The sequence below is a fragment of the Hemicordylus capensis genome, chromosome 4, assembly GCF_027244095.1.
Source record: "Hemicordylus capensis ecotype Gifberg chromosome 4, rHemCap1.1.pri, whole genome shotgun sequence".
Taxonomy (NCBI): Eukaryota; Metazoa; Chordata; class Lepidosauria; order Squamata; family Cordylidae; genus Hemicordylus; species Hemicordylus capensis.
In genome coordinates, this window is record NC_069660.1 from 30,015,965 (window position 1) to 30,032,175 (window position 16,211).

At 44.7% G+C, this 16,211-nt stretch overlaps 1 protein-coding gene across 2 annotated transcripts in view; it reads left to right on the forward strand.

Annotated features, from left to right (window-relative positions):
- The first annotated feature begins 329 nt into the window (after window positions 1–329).
- Window positions 330–16,211, forward strand: part of B4GALT5 (beta-1,4-galactosyltransferase 5) — an 86,036-nt gene continuing 70,154 nt past the window's right edge. Inside the window, exon 1 of one of the 2 annotated variants that reach the window (XM_053244770.1) lies at window positions 330–823. In XM_053244770.1, coding sequence (XP_053100745.1) covers window positions 700–823 — 124 coding nt within the window. In that variant the 5' untranslated portion in view covers window positions 330–699. The remainder of the gene's footprint in view (window positions 824–16,211) is intronic. The other variant, XM_053244771.1, reaches the window with a different exon arrangement.

A 16,211-nucleotide genomic window follows, 5' to 3' on the forward strand; every position in this document is an offset into this window, starting at 1 on the left:
AGCAGAAGGCGTGAAAAGATGGTTCCCCCTCTCTCTAACACCAAACATGGTGGTTGCTACTGTGACACTTGCTTTTCTTGTCATAAGCGTTTAGGAAGCGCCTCGCCAGCGATGGGGAATGCCCCGCGCGCGCAGAGACGGTCCCTGTTCGCCCGCCGCTCCCTTCCTCACCGCTGGGTTACGGGAAATACTCCCCTAGCCCAGCGTCGAGAAAGAAAGGGAGCGGCGAGCGCGCGCGCGCGCGTGTGTCTTTCTATCGGTCAAGGGCTGAGACGAGCGAGGTTGGCACTGGCAGAGAGCGCCAGGCCCCGCCCCTACCCTGCGTGGCTCCTCCCACTCGCGCCCGCTCCGCTTTGCCGGGTCACCTCAGCCTCTGCTGCTGAGGTGGGGAGGAAAAAGGGGGTTGTTGAGAGCAGCGCCGGAGGCCGGCCCCTCATTCATGCAGCGGCGGGGCCGCGGACCGGCGGCGGCTCGGCTCGCAGGCAGAGAAGGGGAAGGAGGAGAAGGAGGGGCGGAGACGAGAGGGTGAAGAAAGAGCTGCCGCCGCCGCCGAGTCAGTCTCCGCCCCCCTCCCTCCCTGCCTCTCCCCGCTCGCCCGCCCGCGAGTCAGTCAGCCAGCAAGCAGCAGCGCCGCGGCCAACAACCTTCTCCTCAGTTCGGGCGGCGGGCGCGAGCGAGGGAGTGAGGAGGGGCCGTACCATGCGGTGGCACCGGAGCCCTCGGCGGCCTTGGCGGCTCCCCCGGCGCTCGCTGCTGGCCGCCCTCTTCTTCTTCTCGCTCTCCTCGTCCTTCCTCTACTTCGTGTATGTGGCGCCCGGCATTGGTGAGGAGGGGAAGGAATGGGGAGGGGAGGGCGGCGGCCGCCCCCCCAGGCTGTGTGTGTGTGTGGGGGGGGCTTGCTTTGCAGTGGCAGCACCGGGGGGGGGCAGAAGGGGGCGAAGTGCATTTCTGGGTGGGCGAGCGGTGTGCCCCCCACACTAGGAGCTCTGAATCGGGAATGGGGGGCAAACCACTTCTCGGGGGTGGGGGGGAGCTTTGGAGCCGCCCCTGTGCTTCCCGCCCCCCCTCACCACTTTCTTCCTTGGAGGCGAGATTTTCTTTCCTCCTTGCCTGGGAGGTGGAGGGCGCGCCTGTGTACAGCGCGCTTTTGGGGCGGGGGCGAGGCTCTTCTCCCCCACCCCGCCCAACGGTCGAGAGATGCTGGGGAGGACGGGAGGGGGCCGGTGGAAGCCCCTGCTTGAGGCCCCGCTTGGGCGGCGGCTGCTGCTGCTGCCCTGGAGGAGAAGAGCCGGCCAAGCCGCGCGGCCCTTGCTCGCTCGCTCCCTCGCGCCAGGCAGCCCTCCTTGCCGCAGCCTCTGGGCGGGCTCAGCGCTTTCTCTTTCGCAGCCCCCCCCCCCGCCGCCCGCGAGGGCCAGCCGCATTTCTCTTCCTCTTCTTCTCTCGCACCCCCACCCTATTTGTAAGCGCAGAAACATTCAGGGAGCACTTCTGGGCAGTGGCTGGCTTCTCTTCTTCCTCCATCTGGCTCTCCCTTCAGGCTCCCCTAAGGTCGACTTTCGCTATCTGAGATATGCACCGTATGCGCTCCACCCCACCCCCCACGTGTTTATGTGTGCATGTAAATGATATATATAGCTATAGTAGGAATGTGCTATACCACACACAATGGTGTGCACGCCAGAGATTATACACACTAAACTTTCTATGTAAAATTGAGTGTATAAGCAAGCTTTTGATGTTGGTGACTTATACTGAAACTATCTACCTTGTATTCTGCATGTGTAGGCAATCTCATTCACTTGGGTGCCATTCTGCCAATTATACATTTATTTAAATGTTCCCTTTATCCACCAGCAAGGAAGTTTGCCCAAGGTGTGATCTTTTCCTGTTTCTCTATCTCCTCTTCCCTTGCATGTTTCCTCTTCCCTTCCCTTGTACCCACAACTGTGTCTAATTCAACATGTTTTCTGGTTCTAGCCCAAAATACAGGGGGGAGGATTGTAAGGGTGGTAGTGGAGGGAGATTGAAAGGATGTAAACTTTGCTACCATTAGCATAGCGAGGAAGTAACTTGCCTAGGGAGCAAGAGGTTGCTGGTTTGAATCCCCACTGGGAAACACTTATATCGGGCAGCAGCAATATAAGAAGATGTCGAAAGGCATCATCTCATACTGCATGGGAGATGGCAATGGTAAACCCCTCCTATATTCTACCCACCCAAAAAACCCCACAGGGCTCTGTGGTTGGGCACAACTTTACTGTACAAAAGGGACGGGCTGCACTTGAACCAAGATGGAACCAGACTGCTGGCGCTTAAAATCAAAAAGGTTGCAGAACAGCTTTTAAAATGACACCTGGGGAACAGCCGATGGGAGCTGGGCAGTATCCCATTTGGCAAAAGCCATCCTTCAAACTGTGAGGCTGCAAAGAATGCAAATAAAACAGAAGAGGACGGAGCAGAACCGCATAAAGAGCAGACAGGAGCCTGTGCCAGCAGGTCAACGAGTCAAAAGAATAGCATACATAAGGGGAGAGATTCAGCGTATAGGTGCTTGTATGCCAATGCCAGAAGCCTCCGAGCCAAGATGGGTGAGCTGGAGTGCTTGGTTGCTAACGCAGAAATAGACATAGTGGGCATAACAGAAACATGGTGGAACAGTGAGAACCGGTGGGACACTGTTATCCCTGGGTATAAACTCTATAGAAAGGACAGGGAGGGGCACCTTGGAGGAGGGGTAGCACTGTATGTTAAAGAAGGGATAGAATCTAACAAGCTAGAAAACCTAAGTGGACTGGGTCCTCCACAGAAACCCTGTGGGTGACTATACAAGGCCGGAAAGGAATCGTGCTACTGAGGACGTGCTATCGTCCTCCGGATCAAAATGCCGATAGTGACTGGGAGATACAGGAGGAAATCAGGGAGGCATCAAGGAGAGCCAGGGCTGTGATTATGGGTGATTTCAACTACCCACACATAGACTGGGTAAATTCACATTCAAGTCAGGACAAAGAGGTCAAATTTCTAGATACGCTAAATGACTATGCCCTAGAACAGTTGGTCATGGAACCGACCAGAGAGAAGGCGACCTTGGACTTAATTCTGAGTGACACCCAGGACCTGGTGCGTGATGTCAGTGTCATCGACCCTTTAGGGAACAGTGACCACAGTGCCAACAAATTCAGCATACATGCAGGGAGAGAATCACCAAGGATGTCAAACACAGACATTTTGAATTTCAGAAGAGGAAACTTCTCCAAAATGAGGAGTATGGTGAAAAAAAAGCTGAGGGGGAAAATCAGGAGAGTCACTTCGCTCCAGAGTGCATGGAGTTTACTCAAAACCACAATACTAGAAGCCCAGTCAGCTTGTATACCCAAAAGGAGGAAAGGTACCACTAAGTCCAGGAGGATGCCAGCATGGCTAACGGGTACCGTCAAAGAAGCCATAAAAGGGAAGGAGACTTCCTTCCGAAATTGGAAGGCCTGTCCAAACGAAGAGAACAGAAAGAAACACAAACTCTGGCAAAAGAAATGCAAGGTGACAATAAGGGAGGCAAAAAGAGAGTTTGAGGAACATTTAGCCAAAAGTATCAAGGGCGAATAACAAAAACTTCTTTTAGTACATCAGAAGCAGGAAACCTGCCAGGGAGGCGGTTGGGCCATTAGACAATGAGGGAGTGAAAGGGATTATTAAGGAGGATATGGAGGTTGCAGAGAAACTGAATGAGTTCTTTGCGTCTGTCTTCACAGCAGAGGATACTGAGCATATACCTGTTCCTGAACCAGGCTTTTTAGGGATGGAGGCCAGAGAGCTGAGTCAGATAGAAGTGACAAGGGGTGATGTTCTAAACTGTCTGGAAAAACTGAAAGCTAACAAATCACCAGGGCCGGATGGCATCCATCCAAGAGTCCTCAAAGAACTCAAATGTGAAATTGCTGACCTCTTTGCTAAAATATTTAACTTATCCCTGAAATCGGGCTCTGTACCAGAGGACTGGAGAGTAGCAAATGTAACACCGATTTTCAAAAAGGGATCCAGGGGCGATCTAGGAAATTACAGGCCGGTTAGCCTAACATCCGTTCCGGGCAAATTGATGGAAAGCATCCTCAAGGATAAAATTGTAAAGCACCTAGAAGAACAGGCCCTGCTGGGAGTGAGCCAGCATGGCTTCCACAAAGGTAAATCTTGCCTCGCCAACCTTTTGGACTTGTTTGAGAGTGTCAACGAGTGTGTGGATCAAGGTGATCCAGTTGACATAGTCTACCTGGACTTCCAAAAAGCTTTTGACAAAGTTCCTCATCAGACTCTGAAACTTAGCGGTCATGGGATAAGGGGACAAGTACATGTGTGGATTGCTAACTGGTTGAAAGACAGGAAACAGAGGGTAGGTATAAATGAAGAGTTTTCACAATGGAGGGTAGTAAGAAGTGGGGTCCCCCAGGGATCTGTACTGGGACCTGTGCTTTTTAATTTATTCATAAATGATCTAGAAGCAGGGGTAAGCAGCGAGGTGGCCAAATCTGCAGATGATACCAAACTCTTCCAGGTAGTGAAATCCCAAACGGATTGTGAGCAGCTCCAAAAGGATCTCTCTAAACTGGGGGAGTGGGCGACAAAATGGCAAATGCGGTTCAATGTTAGCAAGTGTAAAGTGATGCACATTGGGACGAAAAACCCCAACTTCAAGTATATGCTGATGGGATCCGAGCTGTCGGTGACGGACCAGGAGAGGGATCTTGGGGTCGTGGTGGACAGTAAGTTGAAAGTGTCGACTCAATGTGCAGCAGCTGTGAAAAAGGCCAATTCCATGCTAGGGATCATTAGAAAGGGGATTGAAAATAAAACGGCTAACATTATAATTCCCTTATACAACTGTGGTGCAACCACACTTGGAGTACTGCGTACAATTCTGGTCACCACATCTTAAAAAGGACATTGTTGAACTGGAGAAGGTACAGAAGAGGGCAACCAAGATGATCAGGGGCCTAGAGCACCTTTCTTATGAGGCAAGACTACAACACCTGGGGCTTTTTAGTTTAGAAAAAAGACGTCTGCGGGGGGACATGATAGAAGTCTATAAAATCATGCATGGCATGGAGAAAGTGGAGAGAGAGAGATTCTTTTCCCTCTCACACAACACTAGAACCAGGGGTCACTCCATGAAATTGATTGCCAGGAGGTCTAGGACCAACAAACGGAAGTACTTTTTCACACAACGCGTGATCCACTTGTGGAACTCTCTGCCAAAGGATGTGGTGACAGCCAACAACCTGGATGGCTTTAAGAGGGGTTTGGATGACTTCATGGAGGAGAGGTCTATCAATGGCTACTAGTTGGAGGGCTGTGGGCCACCTCCAGCCTCAAGGGCAGGGTGCCTCCGAGTACAAGTTGCAGGGGAGTAATGGCAGGAGAGAGGGCACGCCCTCAACTCCTGTCTGTGGCTTCCAGCGGCATCTGGTGGGCCACTGTGTGAAACAGGATGCTGGACTAGATGGGCCTTGGGCCTGATCCAGCAGGGCTGTTCTTATGTTCTTATGTACTTTAGTTTATCAGCACATTGGTACCTTTTTCAAAAAGGCCTGATTGAAGGAATTATTCTGCTTGGGCAGTATGCATGCTGGTTGGGGAGAATGCAAAGTCTGCTAATAAGTAATTCTCAAATAGGCAATCTTCTTTAAAACACCACCACCAGAGCAATGGAACACACTGAACCTTGACGTTTGGGCCCAGTAGATGGGATTGGCAGGAGGAGTCACATGCTGGTGACAAGAGCAATAGTGATCAATGATGCTAGCTGTCCCGACACCCCACACACCAGCATAGGAAGCTGGCATATACAGAGTAAGACCTTTGGTGTATCTAGCTCAGTGTTGTCTACACAGACTGGCAGCAGCCTCTCTCTCTCAGCCCTGTCTTAGAGAAGCCAGGGAGGGAACCTGGAACCTTGATACTCTACCCAAAGTGGCTCCAACCCCTAAGGGGAATATCTTACAGTGCACACCTGTACTCTCCCATTCAAATGCAACCAGGGTGGACGTTGCTTAGCTAAGGGACAAGTCATGCTTGCTACCATAAGACCAGCTCTCCTCTTTGAAAAATATAATCAGATACTAGTTTTCTGTGGTTGGGTTTTGATAACCAGGATGCTCTACAGATTTCGATTTCTTTTGCAAGATGTGTGTTTTCTGTTCACTTAAATCATAAGAAGGCTTCACTAGTTGTTTCTCACTCTCTGTACATTATATTTTCATATACCTGGTGAAAGTGCAACAGTGTTCTATAAGCTTCTTCTCTTTTACTACATTGTCATTACTGTCTGTGCTTTAGGACTGCAGCATAGGCCTTGTGTCTAAAAGCATGGTTAAGAAATTTGAAGAATGTTTCAGGTTATTTTTCAGTGTAAAATTATCAATTTAATCCAGGGGATCAGTAATAGACATACATGCCTACTTGAATGTGTGAATGTTCCTTTGTAAATCTTAGGATAAATTGTGGACTCCTTATAGATGGATATCGAGGACTGTTCATCTAAAATGCTGCCCTATGGTAGTAGCAAATCCTTATTTCTCCATATTTTTTGCTGCTCAGATGGTGTGTAAGGCATATATGGCCTGCCACAAATTGCTTTATACAAAGTAACATTGAATACCAAGTGTTATTGAATGTTGATTTCAGTACATTCCCTGTAGTATGAAGCCTGCTATTTGTAACATGCAATGTTGATTTATTTGATTTAGCTTCTGTGGTGCATTTTATTTTGTTGTTTTGCTGCTTTATCATGATCTATTCAATCTAGCCATTTAAATCTAAATCCTTCAATATTATGAATATGTAATGATTTGCCACTCACAAAGTAGCATGAATATTAGTTGAAAATGGCTGCTTTAGTCACTGGTTGCTTTCGGTATACATTTAGTGCTACTGCAGTGGTAAAAACATAAAAATGGAGATTGTTCATAAGAAGTTAGGAAGTCAAGAGGAACCCATCTACTCAGTCAAATATGAAATGAAACTTTGTGGCAGACAGTGCAAATTAGCAAGGTTGGGATGTTAACTTTTTCGAGTTTGTATTGGCTGCATACAATTTAGCAAATATATGAAACAAATTATCAGCTTGGTGTAACTATTAAAAATGTATTATCTGCTTTTCAGTTCATGTATGATCTTAACACAGAAAATATACACTAAAATGACTGCTTTAAACAACTGTTAAAACGCATAAGCAGCAGGGGAAATAAGTCAGTACAATACCAGCTACAAACGCAGCATATTAAAAACTATACATTTTTTAGCATCATTTGGCTAAGGGCTGAGAAGAACTCAGATGGCAAATTCCATAAGCACATGGCTATCACTGAAAGGGTTATATTATGTTTGAAGATGGTCTAACCCCAGAGAGGGGTGGCACCTACAAGATTTCAGTGCCAGATCTCAATGAAAGGAAAATATATTATGGGAGAAGACATTCTCTTAGCTTGAATGGTTGTTGCTTCATAGGAACATAAGAAGCTACCTTATACCAAGTCAGACCATTGGTCCATTTAGCTCAGTACTGTCTACACAGATTGGCAGTAGTTTCTCCAAGGTTGCAGGCAGGAGTCTCTCTCAGCCCTATCTTGGAGATGCCAGAGAGGGAACTTGGAACCTTCTGCATGAAAGGATGCAGGTGCTCTTCCCAAAGTGGCTTCATCCCCTAAAGGAAATATTTTACAGTGCTCACATGTAGTCTCCCATTCAAATGGGAACCAGGGTGGATCCTGCTTAGCAAGGGGGCAAATCATGCTTCCTAGCACCATAGCCCCCTAATGGCACAGCGGGGAAATGACTTGATTAGCAAGCCAGAGGTTGCCAGTTGGAATCCGCATTGGTATGTTTCCCAGACTATGGGAAACACCTATATCGGACAGCAGCGATATAGGAAGATGCTAAAAGGCATCATCTCATACTGCACAGGAGGAGGCAATAGTAAATCCCTCCTGTAGTCTCCCAAAGACAACCACAGGGGTCTGTGGTCACCAGGTGTCAACACCGACTCGATAGCACACTTTACCACAAGACCAGCTCTCCTCTCATTTTCCATCATGGATTCTATCTCCTTGGACCTTGGAGTCTATTAACCTTTTCATTTTTGGTAATGAACTATAAATTGATGTCTCTGGTTCCTTAGATACTGGAATACTCATAAAAATTATCTCAGATTTTGCTCATTAAACTTGTAATTTTATATGCATTATTTATGTATATAAGGCATCCACAGGACATTTTCCAGGAGGGGGCAAAGACTGCAAGTCCCAGTGAATTTGATGGGATTGGTTGGGGGCAGGTAATTGACTCCCCTCTCGACACCCACACAAAGGAGGCAGACCACTGGGTACAATGGGACTTAATTCTGAGAAAATGTATACTGATTCTTACTGTTATATTTGCATATGTCCAAAAGCGTAATGTGAGACATTAAGCGTTCTTACTCACCGCTGGTGAGTGCACCTTATCACCTTATTTTGGCATGTTCCCACTCCATCTCCTAGGCCTGGAGAAAGATAGAGGATCTTGTTGACCTCACACTGAACCTCAGATTGTCTTAGAAGCAGCAAAACATCTCACATGAAGTTCAGTGTTATAGGGATAAGTCTTCACCTGCAGTTTGGATGTGGGAAGGAGGGAGAGGCTTGCTCTGTAGTTGGACTAGGACTTAAAGGTAAAGTGTGCCGTCAAGTCAATTTTGACTCCTGGTACCCACAGAGCCCTGTGGCTTTCTTTTGGTAGAATACAGGAGGGGTTTACAATTACCACCTCCTGCGCAGTATGAGATGGTGCCTTTCAGCATCTTCCTATATTGCTGCTGCCCGAAACATACCAGTGAGGATTCGAACAGGCAACCTTCTCCTTGTTAGTCAAGCATTTCCCTGCTGCTCCATTAGGTGGCTGGACTAGGACTTGGACATGGGCACTTTCAATAAAGACTTTTCTCCTTCCACTTGAGGAAAGATCAAGGTCAGTAGTGCACACAGATTTTGGCTGGCTACCAGAACCAAGCAAAAACTTGTGCACCCATGCATTTTACTTATTTTTCGAAAGGGTGACTTTATGAGGGCCAGTGTATTGTACATGCTGATATATTATCTTAGACTTTGTTGGAGGAATTCTCAATCGTTTAATATCTGTGATAAATGCTTCACTTTTGACCTTGACACATGTTATGACTCCACTGTGCACTGGTTTCTCCTTTCCAGACTCTGTTCTAATATTCCCTTGTGGCATAAATGGAAATATGGAGGGTATAATGATGTGGATGCTGTGCCATGCTATCTTGTTCTAGGTGCATAGAAGTAGTTATATTTTGTAACCTGGTTTTTTAAAAAAATTGAAAAACGGCCTCCTACTCATCCCTTCCTCTTCATTTATTTCTGTTTTTAATACCTCTCTGATAATTGCAAGCTCTTTCTAGCATTTTTGAATGAAGTCTGAGAAGTAAAGTCAAATCTTGAAGATGTATGCCTTAGGTTGGCTTTAGGATATTTTCTCTTCATTTTGCTCTGCTTGTGTTGTCATCGCCCAAGATTGTCAGCTCTAGGCTATCTTGAGCTGAGCTAAATATATGGGAATTTTGACTTTGCTAAAGGTGGATGTACTTTATCAAGTGTTTATACAATATATGTTCAGCAAAGAGGTAACTATGGTTGTGCTGATTCTTGGCTATTATAGGTGCTGGGAATTCTGTGAGCCTTCCCATGTTGGGCTTAGATGTTCCATGCAGACTATGGAGTCAACTAGAGCTCCTCGGTTTAGCCCCAGAGCCTGTTGGTCTGCTATCTCAAGCTTGGAACATGTAAATCTACAAAGTGTGCCTGTTCTTCAAAAATAACTTGCCACATCCTAACAACATCTGGACCTCGATGCAATGCCTTTCTAAGTGGAGTTTGTGACTGTCAGTCCCAACACCTCTGCTTTGGGAAATTAAATACTGATGCATGGAAATCAGAAGCAAATGGAGCTAAACTTGGGATTATAGCATTTGGTTCCCACATTGGCAAGGTCAGTTCAGGGAACAGCTGGTGGATGGAAAATTTCCCCCAGTGTTCTAAAGTGGCTCAGTTTCCCCATGGTCTCATCCTAGGTGTCTTGTCCTTGCAGTTCTTCCCATTTTCTCACCAGTTTGACTAGATTTCCTTGGGGCAACTCTGATCATTTTTAGCTGCAAGGCACATTAGGAAAACAGGAAGCTGTCATATACTGAGTCAGACCATTGGTCTATCTAGCTCAGTATTGTCTATGCAGACTGGCAGTGGCTTCTCCAGGTTGCGGCAGGAGTCTCTCTCAGTCCTAACTTGGAGAAGCCAGGGAAGGAACTTGAAACCATCTTCTCTTCCCAAAGAGCCTCCATCCCCTGAGGGGAATATCTTACAGTGCTCACATTTCTAGTCTCCCATTCATATGCAACCAGGGCAGACCCTGCTTAACTAAGGGGACAAGTCATGTTTGCTACCATAAAACCAGCTCTCCTCTGCACATTGTTGATGCTAGAGGGAGCAAACTTTAATAAATTTGCTGTTTTGGGCAATGCTAAAGGCATAGCTATATACCACAGATTTCCCTGGGCACAAACAAAATGTGAGGTCTGATGCATGGAATCTTCACTCTGAGCTTGGTCTTATAAAACAGAGGAAGCTGCTGTTGTGAAGGAAAGCTGAAGAGCTCTGTCCTTGAGGCTAGATCAGCTTTTTGTTTCAAAAGATGAATTTTGTAGCTAATGGAATGCTGGGCAGCTTTTCTGTATGTACCATCTAGAAGCATACGGTGCAATGGAAAGAAAATGAATGCTACACTCCTATAGGCATTGGAGAGGCAAAAGAACATAGCAATTTTTTTTACATTTGGTAGGGTTGGCTCACATGTGGATTTTTAAAAGATGAAAAGGCATCTAGAATCATAGTCTGAAATAAGCATCTAGTGTAGTTCCTCCTACTGTGCCTCAAGTATGCCTTCATAACTTGTGACTCGCAAGCCAAATGCAGCTCAGCAACCACATATTGTGACTTATGAACTACTTTACCATGTTTCTTTTTGCTCTCTTACATAGGCAGAAAAAGCAGGAGGTTTATAGGTTGTTCAAGCAGATTTACAGTTAAAATTACTCCTTATGCATCTGCTGTCTGCTTTGACACTTTGCATTCTGGATTATTTAATTTGATTGTGTGAGTGAAAGTGGGGATAAGGCTCCATCTTCTGTCTTGCAAATAGCACTCCAGTTTCTCTTGGAGCCCGACTATCCTTGTACATTTCTCACAAATTATTCCACCTTGATCTGTGATATCCTGAAGCAAACACAGGACATGGAATGTATGCAGTTACTGACTTGAAATGCAGTATGTATGTGAGCAAGAATGATTTTCCTGGCTTAATATTTAGATTCCAGGAAGGGAGATCCTCTTTGGTGAGCAAACCTTTGGCTGGCTTTGAGAAATGTTATGAAACCGAGTCATAAGGCTGATTCAGATGTCACATGGAGCGATTAAACCTGGACTTTGCGCGCCATCTCTCATCTTCAGGAGCATTTGCTTCCTGCTCCCATGCTTGCATGAGTCGAAGAATAGTATTTTTGGTTGCGATTAGTGTTAATGAAACTGATCCAGGGTGATTGGTGAACACCCCGAAATCTGCTTTTGGGCTTGCGTGGGGAAAATTAGCTCAGCAAGGAATGGTTTCACATTAGTTTTAATTTGCGCAGAGTTGTGGACTCAGAAAATGACTAGACTGAGACAAGATTAAAGTTACAAAAATAAAAATGTATTTATTGTAGGGAGGGGTACAGAGGAGAGAAATGGTGTGGTTAAAACAATATTGCTATCAAAAATATGTTTAACTGCAGTGAGGTATATTAGCTTAGAGTCCTAATTGTGTAAGTTGCCAGGTGGGCAAGAGAAAAAGAGGCTTTTTGGAGAAGGAGGTGACTGGATGTAAGAAAGGAGAATACAGTGAGGGGCAAACACTCATATTACCTAGTCTGGGCAAAAGACTTCAGGAACCACCAATGAACCTTGTTCCTCAGGAACAGCTTGGGCCAAGGCAGGTGCAAGGAGGTTGCAGGGGTTAGTAGGTAAAGGTGAAACCACGGGAGTGCTTCCTCCATGGAACCAGCTTCCTGTGTCAGTGAGGAAGACTGGGCAGATCAGGCTGGGCAAGGAAGCCAATCTGGAGAGTGGCACGAAGTACTGAACACAGCTTTGCATGCTGGCTTGTGGACAGCAAGTCGCCCAAAAAGCTGTTGGTAACTCCAAGGTAGCTGGTGCGTAGAGAGCACAGAGATTGCAAGGAGCACACTGGATCATGTAATTAGGTCGTCTTATATCCTCAGGGCACATTCTAAGTGGCCCTTTTTGATGGGCAGGTGTGTTGGGTGGAACCAGCAAGGATTCCATCGTTGTCGATCTCTCTTCCTGAGTGTAACAATGTGGGAATTGCCAAGGTTGTAAAGGCTTTTGTTATGAAAAGAGAGTGCATAGATGTGAGAAGGGAAATCTGCATGGACAGAAGGTCCAGTAATCCAGTCAGTACTTTTAATTGGTACATCTCTTAGGTCTATCGCTGACCCAACCTTTTGTGAGTGGGGGTAGGATTTACCTCCACAAACCTTTAAAAAAGGCACTGAAGACACATTTATTCACCCAAGCTTTTAATTAGATTCATGGTTTTAAATTTTTAATGTTGGTTTTAAATGATTTTAATGTTAATCAGTTTAATGTTTAAATTTTAATTGATTTAGTTTGATTTTAATTGTTTTATTTAATGTAAATTATTATTATTATTATTATTTTACATTTTATATTCTGCTCTTTTTCCAAGGAGCCCAGAGTGGTGTACTACATACTTGAGTTTCTCCTCACAACAACCCTGTGAAGTAGGTTAGGCTGAGAGAGAAGTGACTGGCCCAGAGTCACCCAGCTAGTATCATGGCTGAATGGGGATTTGAACTTGGGTCTCCCCGGTCCTAGTCCAGCACTCTAACCACTACACCACGCTGGCTCTCTAAACCGCCCTGAGCCATTTTTGGAAGGGTGGTATATAAAATTAATAAAATATTATGTGAAAGTGACCTCGGAGTTATCTGCTCCAGTTTTTCCGAAAGAAGGAAATGATCTACATTTATTATTGTGATGATTTCCTGCTAAACTTGGGGCCGCTTTGCCCCATGAACTTCTCAACAATTTTAATGGGTTTATTGCTGTTAAAACAAAGGAGCAGTGATAACAGGTATAGCTCTTTGCATAGCTCTTTGCTTCCAGAAGAAAAAGAGAAATACAGTGGTCTTAATAAGGTTGGGGAAACTGTTGACCTTTGTATTACTGGACCAACTTTTATAGGAAACCACTAAACCTGTAACTTGTTTTCATTTCAGTAGCACTTAATAAACTGAGTACATGATAAAGGCTTTTTTTTTTTTTTTTTTTAGTGTGATAGCAACTATTGCTATGATCAGAATTATTTCTGGCTTAGAAGCCATAATGCTAGTGTCATACTTTTGGGGAGAGCTCCTTTTTTATGAAAGGAATTCTAATTATATCAGCAAAAGAGAAAATGAAAATCATGCATCTCTCCCAAAAGAGTATTTTGCTTTTAGTGGATGCCCAGCAAAATGCATAAATGTTAACACAGGTACAACCTGTGTAATTTAAATTCAGAAAGCAGCATAGCACTCCTTGGGGAAGCATTGGGAAGTACTTTGTGTGCATCTTCCAAGATGGCACTGGGACTTAACAGGTCTCAATTTATCTTAAAGGAGCTCTATTGGTCCTGTGAAAAGTGCAGTACTATGCAGAAATGAGCACATTGGGAATGAGTGCTTCCATGTGATACCAGGGAAACTTACAAAGTATTTAGCTTCAGCTGAGGCTTCAGCTAGGCCAATTGCCCCATTTAAGGCCTATGTATGTATGTATTGCGTTCATATCCTGCTCTTCTTTCAAGGAGCCTAGAGTGGTGGTGTGCATAGTTATGTTTAACCTCATAGCAGCCCTATGTGGTAGGTTAGACTGAGAGAGAAGTGGCTGGCCCAGAGTCACCCTGTGGGTTTCATGGCTAAACAGGGATTTTTGAACTCTGGTCTCCGCAGTCCTAGTCCACGACTCTAACCGTGACACCACCTCTAAGCTTATTGTGATTGCTCTGATCCTCTGGAACTAGTAGATATAAACCCCATTCAAACTATAAATGAGACAATCATACTTTCTTTAGGAAGACTCTGAAGACACCATCTAGTCTAGTAATGTTCTAACAAGCAAACAGGGTATGTTCAAGAGGAACATCCAATCCTTTGTCTTTTCTTTCCCATGTATTGACTTTCATGACAGAACATGATGTATGTTGTCTGCTACCTTGAACCTGATTCTCATATGAAAGCAGTCATATGTGTGATCACTTAAAATGCAATTATATGACTGCAGCCCCACATGGCAAGCTGTAGTTGTGGCAATTATGCCCATACTGCAGCACCTGGTAACTTGAAATCATAGCAGTTGCATGCAGAATCCTCCACACAATTTACTGTGGAACTACACAGATGTGGTGCTTGCATGTATGAATTGGACTTTTGACTGCAGACTTTTCATCATTGATCTCAGTGAGACTACTTCAGAGGCAACAGTGAGCATTTGGACCTAAATTCTTTTAAAAAATAAATGAAGCACGTACTCTAAAGCCTTTTTTGTACTTGGACTTCTTTATACAGAATATGTGTTGTCTCCTATTTTCATGTATCCCTTAAGTGTTATCTGCTGTGCAGTAGCTAACCCTTAAATGAGAGAAATGAGTTGAGAGTTTATCTATAACTTACTACAGTTTTCTGCAAAAGATCAACCTAAAGTACCATGTGCATTTTGTGTTTGATGATCCTGCTTCATGTATTCATAGAGAGTTGTGGAGCAGTGCTTCATCAGTCATTCCACTGAGTGTTTGTACAGTCTGACCATTGAAAGCATGGTCCTTTAAGTCTTGCTTTGGTTGCAGCAGTAGATGTGTTATAAAGCTGGGGTGACTACTACATCAGTAATCTGTAAGTGCTCTGTCAATTAGGCTTGCTCTGGTCAGATTTAAATGAGACCCTAGTGAAAACAGCTGTTGGAAACACAAGGCTTGTAAACATTCTTTGGAGTAGGCAAGACTTGAGCTGTCATGTTGGGGCTTCAGCTTTAACACTGTCCCGAGATAATGGGTCAATTCACACATCCATGGTGCTATTTCAGCCTGTCAGTGCCAGTTTGCTTGTTGACAGTTCCTCCTCAGACAGGCAAGTTAAGTGTCTGATGATTTTCTCATCTTACTTGGGCACCAGCTCATTGATGCTTTTTCCTGCTGGTGGTAGAGCAGATGGTGGCCACTTTGACTACTGTACTGAATATGGTTCAAATCCAAGTCTGTTTAAAACATTGAATTTAAATGTTGCAAAATCTGCACTCCCCCCAACTCAAATCCTGAGATTAAATTGGAGTAAATCATAGACATTGAATCAGCTTTATCAGACTATTTTTGCCATTATTTTTTATTTCCTTCTATCAGCCCACCCTTGCTGACCTTCAACCAAACACCCATACTTATCATTCTGTCTTCCTTAATTATACCCTGCCAGCTAGAGCCAAAAGACAGAAAACACCACTGTACACACAAACCTACCTTTTAGTTGTCTAGGCTGTTGGCATTAAAATGCTTTGTCTGTTTTCAATAATCTGTTGTTGTTTCCAAATCAATACAAGAAGTGTGGTGGTGTTCAGATGCATTTTTTTCCCTTTCATTGCTATGTTTCCGATGCACCCCAGAACAGAAAATATTAAATTATTCAGTATGTCTTCACTTGCAAACTCAATTTCTTCCCTGTTTGGGGAGGAGTTTCATCCCAGTATAGTTCATATAGTTTTATAATGTAGCCTCATTATATTGATGAAATAATGGTAATTATGAAGCTCCAAAAATACACAGCAAGTAAGCACCAACAAAAGGGGATACTGGATATACACATATACTTACACCAAACAGAGTGCCTCTGAGTTTTTGTTGATAACCAGATATACTCATAGTGGTATTCTGCACTTGTTGGATGAAAATTTCCACAGAAACTTAGAAGGGCTGTGATTGACATAAGTGATAATTAATAAAGCCAGCACTGATATAAGAAACAATAGTCATAGGCATACTTTCAAATGAGTAAATACTAGTTATAC